Here is a 12863-nt window from a genome sequence, read left to right as displayed (position 1 = left end):
TAATAAGAATAATATTTTATGTATTTTCATGTATTTTATATAGGGGCCTATGTTTTTTTTTTATTGATTTGTACTATGTACAGTATTTTGTATGTAAATACGCCATGGAAAACGAATTTCCAACATGTTTTAATGTTTGGGCAAATAAAAGTTTATCTTATCTTATCTTAAAGTAAGGTACTTACTTATTGCTAATAAGTAAAGTTGTCCTACTTTAAGAAGCTTCATTTTTATTTTGCATTAATTCAAGAATAAGTTTTACTAATTATAGTATTGTATACGGTATCCTTTTTCGTACGAGATTTATTACTTTTCGTTTGACTAGTTTTAAGAATATACATCGTCCTATATTAAATTGTAGAGTAGCACAGGTCTATACCTACATTGTTGCAATGTCGTAAAGTACGGTTGAACACAATGAAACGATTATAATTACAACATATTTTCCATTGATTATAGTATTTACTTTCAAATTTTCTTTAACAATATCTTTACAGAAATAGCTGCATCAATAATTTCATTTTCCATTAGTACGGTAACATCCGGGTACACAAATGGCACAATAGTTTTAAAATCTGTGCCTATATTTTATTAATTTATACATGCATTTCATGGAATGAGTAATGTACGATAAACAACGAGTTGTTGATAAGCAAAATACCTTAGACTAGGCCTAAGAAACATTATTCAGCCTCAGAATTTTTTGACTCCATAAAGGGGTCTCAGCCTCAGTTTGCGTACTACTATTACTAATTCAGCCAATTTACTCCAGGCCTAGGATGAGAGAATCAATTGCGAACGGACGGTTTAAATACATGGTGATTTTGAAATAAATGATACAACATACTGGAGGGTGCGTTAAACATTAACGTGCCCCACAGATGCAGTTCTTAATACTAATAGTTTTTTGATTACCAGTTGTGAAGTTCGACTCAGCTAGGCCTAATTGGAGTCCCACCGTTATAAACTTGTTATTTCCACTTATGTGAACAAGAAAGAAATTGTTACAACTTACACTTCCAACAGCGTAGGTAGTTCAATTACCGTTCAGTCATACTTGGTCATTATATGCAATAACAGTTTACGATACTTGACAAATACTAATTTACACACAATCGTCAAAAAAACAATACATGAAAGTTTAACAAGATTACATCGAAGTATCCGAAACAAATAACTAGAGATTGTTTGTATCCATACGAGTCAAAATTTCAGCAAGTCAAAAGTGGAAAACAAGGCCACGGACACGCGATTATACAACTTGCTTCACAGAAGGCATTTTGAAGCCTGTATAACTTGACTTTTAACAAGCCATGTGTTAAGCGTTGAAACATTCAAAATGCAATTTGTGAATATCGCTGGCAAAATATTTATCGGATTTGAAAGAATTGTCACATTGGTCTCTATAAATTGGTGGTTCCCCCCCCCCCCCCCCCCCCCCCCCAATCCCTTATTATAGTTGCCATTTACGAGTGATCAATCCACGATGAACATAATATCGGATTTTATCGTATAAGCACCATTAAAAACACTTGCTCTTCAAATTAGTTCCTCATTTTTATCCTGGTCATAGTTTTTCAAGGCATCTTGGATTGGTAAGTATTTCTCTAGCAATTCTCCACGTCTGTTTAGCTACTTGGTCCAATGCGGCGTGTGAACTACCACCAAACAGGTCCAACCCATGAAGAAAGTAGTGGGGGCATCTACGGTTCTGTAGACAGGAGATCAGCTGGAGCAGTATACCGTTAATTCTGTCGAACATAGACGACTCAGTCCAGCTAATTTCTCGGGGATGTTTCTCGCATTCGTACAGAAGCAAGGTTTTCATGTGATAGTTTTTGACAGGGGATCCTGGTATGTCCAAGTGTTTGTCGCGTAATGTTTTCAGTATGCTGAGGCACTTCTTCCTGCAGCCCCCCTGCAGCAATTTATTTTCGGCATCAGTAAACGATAAGCCCCATGCATCCCCCTCTGCTGATGTTTGTTTCCCTGTTAATACTGGTATTTCTTTCGACAGTAGGTTGAATCCCTCTGTCTTCACCTCAGCTACTAGGCTAGGGGAAGGCCATGGAATTTGTGGTAACGGCCAATGTGCTGCACTTCGGGGCCAGATCCCACTGCATTTGAAAGCTGGGGTTATCTGTACAATAAAACGTTCTCGGACACGCAGTTTTACTTCTGATGTGTCGGCTATCATTTTTACAATGTCTCTATATTTGCACTTATCAACCGCCTGAGCAACTAGTGTTTGGAATCTCGAGCGGATTTTCCTAGCCGACAAATAACCAGACGCTGTGATAAATTCCACCCACAGGGACATGGACCGTTTTCGTCCGTCGCTTAGTTTCAGGACAGCACACCCAGGTACTGATCCATCGTCCACAAAGTTAAATACTCCCATTTGGTTCAAAAACAATACCACTTCAAATTCTGTGGGTGCGACAACTTCCAGGCCCTCGAATCTACCTTCTGTCTCGACCAGGGAGCTGATAAAACGAGGTTCCTGCACCTCTACTTCCTTCAAAATCTCTGTTACAATTTTACATACTTCTCGAATTGTTTTCGTAATGTTTGATTTTCGTCCGTTCACTTTATCGGTGGTGAATCGGTTTAACTGGTACATTAGTCGCTCCTGGTGACCAGCTAACATTATGGTAGACATGAGAGCCGTGCTATACAGGGCGACAAGTTCGATTTGTGGCGGCCCCTAGTGTCCTATAGGAGTCCCTGGTCGAGTTATTGTATCGGAGTGTTCAGTAAAGTATAGTTCCACCCTGTGTCATTCGTAAAGCTAATCAGAGTATACCAGTCAACGATTCATCTAGTTGTGTTTACGTTTCACGAATTCTGAGAGAGAAAAAAGAATGGCAGAGATTGTCTCATCACAACTCAACTAAACCAAGAACCGTCATGTGTGAAATTACGCCTGTCACTATTCGTGCATCCAGTGAGGTAATCAGCGGTAAGTGATGACGGTGGCCAATCAGAGGCCACGATATGTTCAACTTGTCACCTAATGTCAGGCGGATCGTTGTACCTGTGGTCCGCCCACTGTTTTCCCTTGTGACTGGGTATCCCTTTACCGAGCACCTGGGCCAAACTAGTGAAAAGTGTTGGTATCTGTCCCACGGTATAGTCAATGTTACGAGTGTTATACAAAGTTAATGAACAAATGCACTTTACGTTAGTAGTGCCACAAAGCCGGGAGAAGTGCTCTGTGTTGCGGCGTTAACTTTCCCCAGATGGTTTAACGGGACTTTGTCTAAATGCGGATTGCATTGCATCTAAAAGTACAGTGTACATGATGGGATGACACAACGTCATAGCTGAGTAGGCCTACTCAACAGATGCGCGATTCGACTTAATTGTAACTGCAGGTCGACACAGTTCACCAGGTGTCATGAACGAGTAAAACATAATATACAAAAATATACCATGAACTATATATAGGCTATGTATATAGGCCTATATATATATTATAAAGGTTATACTTACATTACTAGAGGTCATTTATAAAAATTGCTTGGTTTATTCGTTGTATTATTTATAATGCAGCTTTGAATTTACATGGAACAATGGTTAGGCCCTACAGTATATTAAAAAATACCAACGCATTTCACTATTTCTAATCATATTTATAAACTTTATGAGTAAACATCTACTCGTTGAGTGTGATTGACACTGATCGCCATACATGCAAGTCAACAAAATATATACATAAATCATCAGGAAGTTAAATTTGTTCTTTATAGGAGAAGAATTTCGCATATAAAAGCGTCGTTTCAATGTCAGTCCTTTCATATTTTTTGTTTTGGTCTTTTGTGGCAGATTGGCGCTAACAACGAGGTCCTCGTTATTACAGTATATTAGTAGGCCTATCTATCATTTTGCGATTGTAATTACTGTATTGTTATTATTAATGTTATTGACCTATTATTGCTGTCGTTAGTATTGATGTTATTATATTCTTAATGTTTATAGAAATATTAATATTTCGCATTAGGACCGTCAGGTAACAATGTCGGTCCTACATTACCGTATTCTAGCAGTGTGATTCCGTAATTAAATAAGTTTCAATAAAATATAAATATGAAAATCGAAAGAGTTTTGTTTAAAAGTAATTAATAAATATATATTGATAGAATTAAAATTTAACTTTTATTTGTTTGCTTGTTTTTTTGGTGTTTTTTTTTGTTTTTTTGTTTGTTTTTTTTTTGTTCTTTTTTTTTTTGCTTTTTGTTTTGTTTTGTTTGTTTGTTTGGTTTTTTTTTTGTAGCATTATTTTGGGTTTTAATTAGTATTGTGTTCACACTGTTTTATTGTACAGTATATTATTAGTACTTTAAACTGAAAACGTTTCGTTTGTGTTTCTGGTATTTGTATTCCTTGTTGGCACGTCTGTGCACTTGGCTCGGCTCCATGTCCAGTAATGCTGTTTTTATCATAGTTGTATTATATATTGACTTAAGCCTTTTTATATAATTATCACAAGTTAAAGGGTCAAGTTGTTGATTGAAATTTATAAATGAATTACGTCGATACGCGTTACCCACCCATCTGGTCACGTGGGATTTTTTGTTTTATTGAAATTTGTGTGTAAAATGGATCCACGCTAATTTAAAGCCGTCAGGTTGCTGAGCGAATCGAACAGCAATAGTAATATTTCACTAAAATTAAACGCGGTTTACTTTACTCATCAGAGCTCGTTATCGCTTTTATCGGTCATTTTTCTCGGCTAATGATGACATATCTCCCAGAATGAACAAGCTCCGTCGCTAAAGGAGGACCAATTTGCCATAAATCACAGTCTATCATTCTGCCTCGACATCTAAACTGCGCGGTTGTCTGCCCATCCCGAAATTCAGACGACCTCGGAGGTCAGGTGAATTACTCTTGAAGCAAACTCTCCAATCTATCTGCCCATTTACACCACGTCTGTTTGTTTAATAATTAACCGTGTTTGATTAGTTCAATTCGGCATGAAATAGTTTGAATTTGTGATTCTGTTGCAACCGTATCGGATGCAAGAGTAGACAAAACATTCGGCCTGAACGAGGTGGCGCCCGTCATGTAATTACTATCCCAACAGCGTATTTTACAGGAGGGATGAACAAAGTCTTTATCATTATAGTAATAAAGCATACATGTGCAATAAGCGGGTTTCATAATAATAATATTAATAAAGATAACCATAATTTTAATCGACTAATGCAGATTCATCTATCCAGGTTGACTATTATAAGTTTCTTTGTTTTCTGCTTTATCCAGAGATATATAACGTTTTTAATTTTATATTTATAATTATAATATTAATTGTTAAGTCCTCATTATTAATGTTTTTTCAATCATTATGCACCAGTCATTATCAATTGATTTGAGGCGCTTAGAAAAAATGCGGTAAAAATTTTTAAAAATAATAATAAAAATAGAATATTAATACGAAATAAGTGCTTTGAGACTAATTTGCTGATTAGTATTGCTGTTATTTTATTGCATTGATTACTGTGTTTCTTTGTTAAATGAGTAACAATTATTAAATGATAAAAATGAAATCTTTGTTACAAAATCATTATTCCGTTTCGTTTTAGTTCAAATTTTCCCATCTATTTTTTCTATTAAAAAAAAACAAAAAACAGTATGGAGGTACAGTATAAGCAAGACACTAAATTCCGTTGTTTGGTTAAGGAAACCCCTATCGCGATTTAAACGAGTTTCGTCAGAATGGTCATTTTTTTGCTTCTGACCAGTCGATGGAAGGATGAAATCTTGCATGTATCACTGACCACTTAGATCAATAAAGCGTGACAGATGACTCTCAGGCCGGAACCACTTCACACATGGTCAATAATAATATTGGCCAAAGAAGTAGCCGCCGATGAGGTTTTTGGTCGGCATTGCCGCTTCCTCGTGTGTTCCTCGCCTATAGGCCTACATCTGCGTCTCTAAAATATTAAAAATAATAATCTTTATTATCAAAACATAAGTTTTCAAATTCCGATAACTTTCAGATAGGAAAACAAAATCAGTGTTTAATGATTTACAGATATTTTACGACGAAATTTATTGCCAGAAATTTAATCGTAGGCCCGAGTGGACATACTATAGGCCTAGTACGCCTACAGTATTATTTTTTTTTAATGTCAGTTAATTGATGGAAAAGATTTTCTTTATTTTTTGGTTGGAAGATAGTATCTTATTGAACAAAAAATACACAAAGTAATTCATTAAATTTTGGTTTGGTTTTCAAGTTGAAACGACTAAGGTAGAAGTAAGTTTAAACTAAAAAATATCATGATTTCTGCAATAGCCATATTGGTGGCCAAGGGTGTGTACGTTAAGTTCCATGCTGCGTGCCCGGTATAAATGTAATATGCCTAAGATAAATGCGTAATAGGCCTAAAGATAATGCATAATAGACCTAAGTTGTAACGGTTTTTTCATTAGCGATTAAAATGATCAGCCTCGTTTGTCGTTTTCATTTTGCACAAAAATCTTGTTTTTGACCTTTCACGCTATCTAATCTCTACCTAATACTTCCATGCTATAATTACCTCCTTCTAGACTAACATACAGCGGCAATATGATTACATCGGGAAAAGTATTGTTTCTGTGACATTCTACCGTCGTTAGTTAATTGGATGATAGTTTAATAGGTGTTCTTACAGCTTTGACCCTGCCCAAGAGCCGCTAACCTACCCCACAGTCTCACGCCGGTAGGGTGCGCCCTTGTACCATAATTAAAACCTATTTTTCTATTCTCGTAATTGTGTTTATTTTTGCCAGTGCTATTTGACCCTATGAGTACGTAATTAGTTTGGTTTTATTATGCATCCGTAGGTAGCGCTTGCCGACGGGTGTGATAGTTGAAAGTACAGGTCTGTAACATTTCCAATGTTAATACATATCTGCCGTGCTTTCTATTCTACACCTGTGGCCCACAAAAAACGGAGACTTCACTCGCGGTTTGCGGCGTTTTTACAGGTGTATCGTTCAAGTGCAAGCTCGCACACAAAAGTTAAGAATATCCTCGGGAACATATTGGCATCCCAGAGAGTGCGTTCCATGTGGAATACAATTTCGTACAAGTTCTCACAATTAACGAATGGTTTTTATGCGATTTGTGAATTTGAAGAAATTCGGCTGTTTCTTTTATTAAAGTTCAATGTTATTTCGTTCACATGTATGTTAACATCATATTCAACCCGATGTTGCTTATCGAAGTATTTTGTTTATTCAATTAATAAACATAATTTTTGCTAAGTAGGCCTACTGCAGTCATCTGATTGGATCACATTTACAGTTATTAAATAGGCCTATTATTTTTATTTGCATATGCAATAGAATTTTCCTTAGTAGGCCTAACACACATTTATTAAAACTAAACTATTTGTGTCAAAATGTTTCTCCATATTATGCTCATTCTACTATCTATCTAATGTAATGTAAAATAAATTTAATGATGTGTATGATCGTTGGTGGCGCAAGTTGAATTTATATCGCACTATTGCAGGTAATGTATGTTTGAGACAACAAAAATAAATTAAAAAAATAGTTGAAGCAAGGAGGCACAACCTTTGTGGGGACATAAAGAAATAAAATAAAATAACAATTATTAAAGTTAACAGTTTCGTCCCCTTCCCAATTTTGATGTACACACATCAAAATGGGTATGTAACCTAGGCTGGTGCAAGCTTCTCATCGTTAATGATCAGTCTATGTTCGATTGGCCGTTGGTGCTAGCCTATCACCGTCATCATCACAGTGTTCAATATTTTAGGCCTATGTTGCGATCGGCTTGTCAATCAACGTCACATCATTGTCTGTTTACATGGTCATCAGTGCTAACCCTCAAATCCGATTCCTAATCTTTCACTATGAATGGGATTTATCTTCGTTTACTGAGTACATGATAGACGCTTTCTCAAGAAGAATAGGCTTATTACACTCTGTCTAGAGATTCGTTTTATAATGACGTCAATAATATAGTGGACAAAGTTTATGAATTAATTTTAATTATAGAACCTTTAGGTCATGTGGCATTTTTTAATGTACGCATTAATACAGTATGGGCTATTCACCCCAATGTCAATGATGATCATAGGCCTATTATCGTATATAAAATCATTGAAATAAGATATCCAGTTTCATGAACAAATTTTAAACCTTATTTTAAGTAACTTAGTCTATTACTAATGCTGTGCAGTTGAAGCTATATCGTGCCTCAGAGTATGATTTGAACCGTAAACCTTAGGATTGGAAGGAAGATAAACATAACGACCACTGTTACGGCTTCACTCCAATCGTTTGTAATAACGTTCATAAAGAAACGGCTTTGTTAAGTTTCCATGACTCCTCTGAAATAGTTTTGAAACTGTTCGAAGTAACCTTAATGAATGTGGCCAAAGAGATGGTCATGATTTATTGTTATTTAAGCAATTTTTAAGAAGTAAATGACAGAAGTCACGCCGGTATTATGATAATATAAGTAAATTCGCTGATATTATACGCATAAAAGGCTCGTAAACTACAAAACATGTACGGACGATCCAGCACGACATATGCTGACGCAACTTTCATTGCAAAAAAAGACACAGTTTGGCGATCTAGCCAGTAGGAAGATTTATCAGTCTTTGGCGAAACTCACGTACAATCAACAATAAACTTTACCACGGCATTAAAGGCAATTAGCGGTTTAGAGTACAAGTGCATCAGCAAGTGCCTGCAAGTGAAATAAATTGAATCACGAAGGAATTATACCATTACTCCCAGTAACACCGAACTACATTCTTATTGCGAAGAATTTTGTTTGTAGTTTGAATAAAATGGACGCTGGAGCGGTAAAGCGCAGTAGTTTAGTATCCTAAGGCCGCTGAGTAATGACACGCAAATGCTTAGAACTTCAATGATGTGTAAATCGTTTCAGATTGTATTTAAAGGATTGTTAAATGATAATGAACTTTTAAAATATTTTAATAATAAAGCATCTTCAACTCCCTTAACCTTCATAATTATCACCATCGTCGTTGTCATGAGCATCATCCATCATCATCATCGTCGTCGTCGTCATCATCATAATCATATTCACTTTTAATCCTTATATTAGTAATATTCTCGTTATCATCATTATCATTGTATCATTATCAAATATTTTCAGCATCATTATAAATATTCGTTGTCATCATCCTCATCCTCATCATTATTCCTTTTCCTGTTCCAATCGTCATCATCATGGCTGTATATTTGGCTGTATATCATAATATCAATAGGCCTATCATCATTTTTATTATCGTCTTCCTCATCACCATCGTCGTCGTTATTATCATTATATCATTATCCTGTATTAGCATCATCCCCATTCAATCTTCCTCCCCCTCATTATCATCAGGGGCGGATACAGCCCGGTAAGAAAGAGGGGACGTGAATGTCCGAACTAAATGAGAGTCTCAGGAAAGAGCCCCTGGTAGGGGTGCAAGGTAAGATTCTCCCTTGAACCTTTAGCACCTTCATTAATTTGAGTTGATATTTGATTGATTTTGAATATTTAGCATGGTAATTTTCTGATAAGCTTTACAAAACAATTTTTTACAAAAACGTACGCCCCTTACCCACCCCCTCTCTCTAAATCTGCCATGATCATCATCATCATTTATACATTACTATCATCATTATCGTCATTAATTATCGGCATGTCATTTCCCCATCATTTGATTCCATTGTCGTTGATATTATATTAAGGATTTCTGTTACAGGATGTCAAATAATCCATCGAATATCATCCCGGCAAAACCTCTTCACGTACAGTTTGTTTGATCCGCCGTTAAGTTTGCCTAACGGTTCAAAACCACCTCATTAGATAACAAAGATGTATGTTTTTTTAAAGGCATGTTTGTCTTTCTACAATTAACCCGATCAGGTATTTTTTTTTAGCGGTACTAAAATAGATCTAATGATTGTTTGTGTAACTGTCTCATTACGAGCCAACTGGACAATATCACTGGTCAAATACTGAGATTATTGACTATGTCCAGACAATAACTTCGTTAGGCTTGTGTTTGGATACTTCGCCTGGGAGCCGTCGTGAGTACTTATTGTACAGCTGTCAACCTTGCTTTCTAGCCTATAGATGCTGAGGCTCTGGAGTCACTCGGGTGGAATTAATTTTTGTAGGGCCTGGCGTCGGGGAAGTTTCGAACGATGAAACACAGTCTATAACTTTAGTACAAGGAAAAGGTTTTTAAGAATTTAATAGACTTTTAAAGAACAATACGGAATTCAAAAACTTTGATAACAAATTACTTCAACGAAATCGGACTCTAGTTTGAATGTACAACATCACAAGGGTAATTTAACTTCATGATGGAATTAAGTAGCTCTGTCGGGATAATGTCACCACAAGTTTTTAGATGCGTCTTATAATTCTTCTTGTGTTATTTACGTGTTGCATAAAAGACAGACACAAACCACGTGTTTGACTTGAGTTTTTCTCTCACGTAAAATAGACAGCAAATCCTAAGATGATTTGTAGAACTTAGCCAAGTCGTATTAATGGTAATCGTTTTTGGTCTTGCATTGTCGCTCAGAATCCCGACGATGTTCGAGGCTGAATACTTTCAACAACGCAGATACGCCATCAATACGATGTCACTACTTTCTTAGGGGCTAATCTTGTTCACTATTTTTTGCTTAGCCTATTCTGAATCCTTTTGTGAGAATTTTATTATAAGTAAAAGATAGTCGATAGTAAATGATTGATTAGATCGATAACATTTGTATTTTGAAAAAGGGATGAAATAAAATTGTATGGTCCGTACATAAAATAGTTTGTGTTAAATGGATTACAACTTCTTTTTATTTTCTTATACATTCGCGTAAAATGTCTGATTATCATAATGTGATTAACATTGTCCATTAAGGTAATTAACATTGTACATTAATGACCACTTGGGACATTAAATCCAAGGTTCCTCCGCACATGCCATCTGGAAGGTCGCATCCTGATATTGCGACCGACTCCTCCTTGGAGATTTACTGTCCACAACTTGCCAGTAAGATTGTAACAATCAATTTCTACTCGCGTATCAATTACGTATTGTTCTACGTTTGGTGTGCGCCATTTGTCCGTTCTGGTCAGGATTGTAGTTTAGTCAATTTAGATTGTTTCCAAGACCAATTAGACTTGAAATGGCTGATTGATTCAAGTTCTGATCAGATGCAAAATTGTTATTTTTATAATCAATTTCAATTCTCCATTTCAATGACAATGGTACGAATTCGAACGAAATTTCAGCCATGTTTTCAAAATGATACCGCTTACAATTTGCATAAAAAGTTTAAATCAATAGCACATTATAGGCCTATGTAAATCTATTCCCGCTAGCTGCCCTTTGAATTGTTGGTAACGTCCCATAAAACGGTAGCGTAAATACTTGGATACGTGCGTTTTTTGGGGGGGACAACATGAATGTGAGTGGAAGAAGCGAGTACTGTATTCCATGCTCTGTTATTACGGGTCAGTCGTTAAGTTTGATTGACACTCAGGATAGGTCCAGTATCTGTCAAACAAAGTTTAGTAAGACTTTGGTGAAATATAAGCCTACATTTGAAATACACGTAATTCGTATGATCAGAATTGTCTGAAACAACTGCAGTGTCTCAGATAAGACATTAGTATCCGACATCAAACATCTGATCAAGGTGTACCCAGCTTGAGTGTCTGCCTCTCTGTCGTTGAGAGACTAATTCGTCAAAGTTAACAACTTGTAAATGACTTTCTTTACAAGTGTTCGGATAGTAATATTTTATTTTTCCGTAAGCTGAAACCTGAAGTTGGAATAATGACCGGTACTGATACTGTTCTCAGAATTCTCTGTTGGTTCAAATTACATAGCTTAAAATCTATTTGAATCTCTCAGGATTTCTTGACATAAACAACCTTACTAATTGTGAGCAGTTTGAGTGTTGAATCATTCAAGTACAAAAGGTTTAAATTGCGTTTTGTCTTGGACATCTGTGAGGTGGTTGTTATTCAACCAATAATTTGAATTACCATCGTATTTCATCCAATCATAATCCAAGGAATTAAGCTTTATTTTTATTGGTTTGTTTAATTGCATTTCATGTTGGACATCTGTGAAGTTAAAACTTAGGTTTTACACTATTTAATTATTATTTCATCCAATCGTAATCTGCCTGGGATTTACACCATTCGTTTTGTACAATGTTAGGTTGTTAAAATTTAACGAATAGTCTGAGTTTGAATTATTATTTTGTCTAATCATAATCCAGCTAGGATTTAAGCCATTCATTTTGTACATATGAGGTTGTTAAAATTTAACCAATAGTCTTCATTTGAATTTTTGTTTTGTCCAATCATAATCCAGCCAAGGTTTTATTGGTTGATTAAATTCAAGTAGTATATCAGGTTAATTCTTCTTCAACAAGAGCCAATACAATTAACTATTACTGTAATTGTAATTATTGTTGAACAAGTTTGTTATTTTTGTCACTGTTGATTTGTGCATTTTTGTTTTGTTGGTAGTTTTATGCTTTACAAATTACAGAGCCACATTAATAGCAGCGAACAAATTCATCTAGTTATATTTGGTTCAACATAAATGAATAATATTTCTCCCCAATTATCACAATAATAGCTATTACAGTTGTAGAGTTTTGGCAGTTTTCAAAGTGTTAATATGTTTGTGTTTATTGAAACTAAATAATTCAAATGTTAAAATTTATCTTCATTCCAAATGGATTTGTTCAAAGAATATATGTATATATATGTATGTATATATATGTATATATATGTATATATGTATGTATATATATGTATGTATATATGTATATATGTATGTATGTATGTA

General features: G+C 35.3%; 1 protein-coding gene across 1 annotated transcript; it reads right to left on the bottom strand.

Annotated features, from left to right (window-relative positions):
- Positions 1–442: 442 nt before the first annotated feature.
- On the bottom strand, positions 443–2936 carry LOC117108162 (protein mab-21-like 2). Its single transcript, XM_033250119.1, has one exon. The coding sequence runs from the start codon at positions 2660–2662 to the stop codon at positions 1568–1570; it is 1095 nt and encodes a 364-aa protein (XP_033106010.1). The 5' UTR covers positions 2663–2936; the 3' UTR covers positions 443–1567.
- Positions 2937–12863: the final 9927 nt, after the last annotated feature.

The sequence above is a fragment of the Anneissia japonica genome, unplaced genomic scaffold (genome assembly GCF_011630105.1).
Source record: "Anneissia japonica isolate Jap-2015-1 unplaced genomic scaffold, ASM1163010v1 scaffold288284_len1145801_cov181, whole genome shotgun sequence".
In the NCBI taxonomy this organism is placed as follows: domain Eukaryota; kingdom Metazoa; phylum Echinodermata; class Crinoidea; order Comatulida; family Comatulidae; genus Anneissia; species Anneissia japonica.
Note: the sequence above shows the minus strand (reverse complement) of the source record. Positions and strands in the feature narration are given on the sequence as shown.

Excerpts from the sequence above, each read along its gene's own strand:
- LOC117108162 (XM_033250119.1), bottom strand. The coding sequence starts at position 2,662 with ATGTCTACCATAATGTTAGCTGGTCACCAGGAGCGACTAATGTACCAG.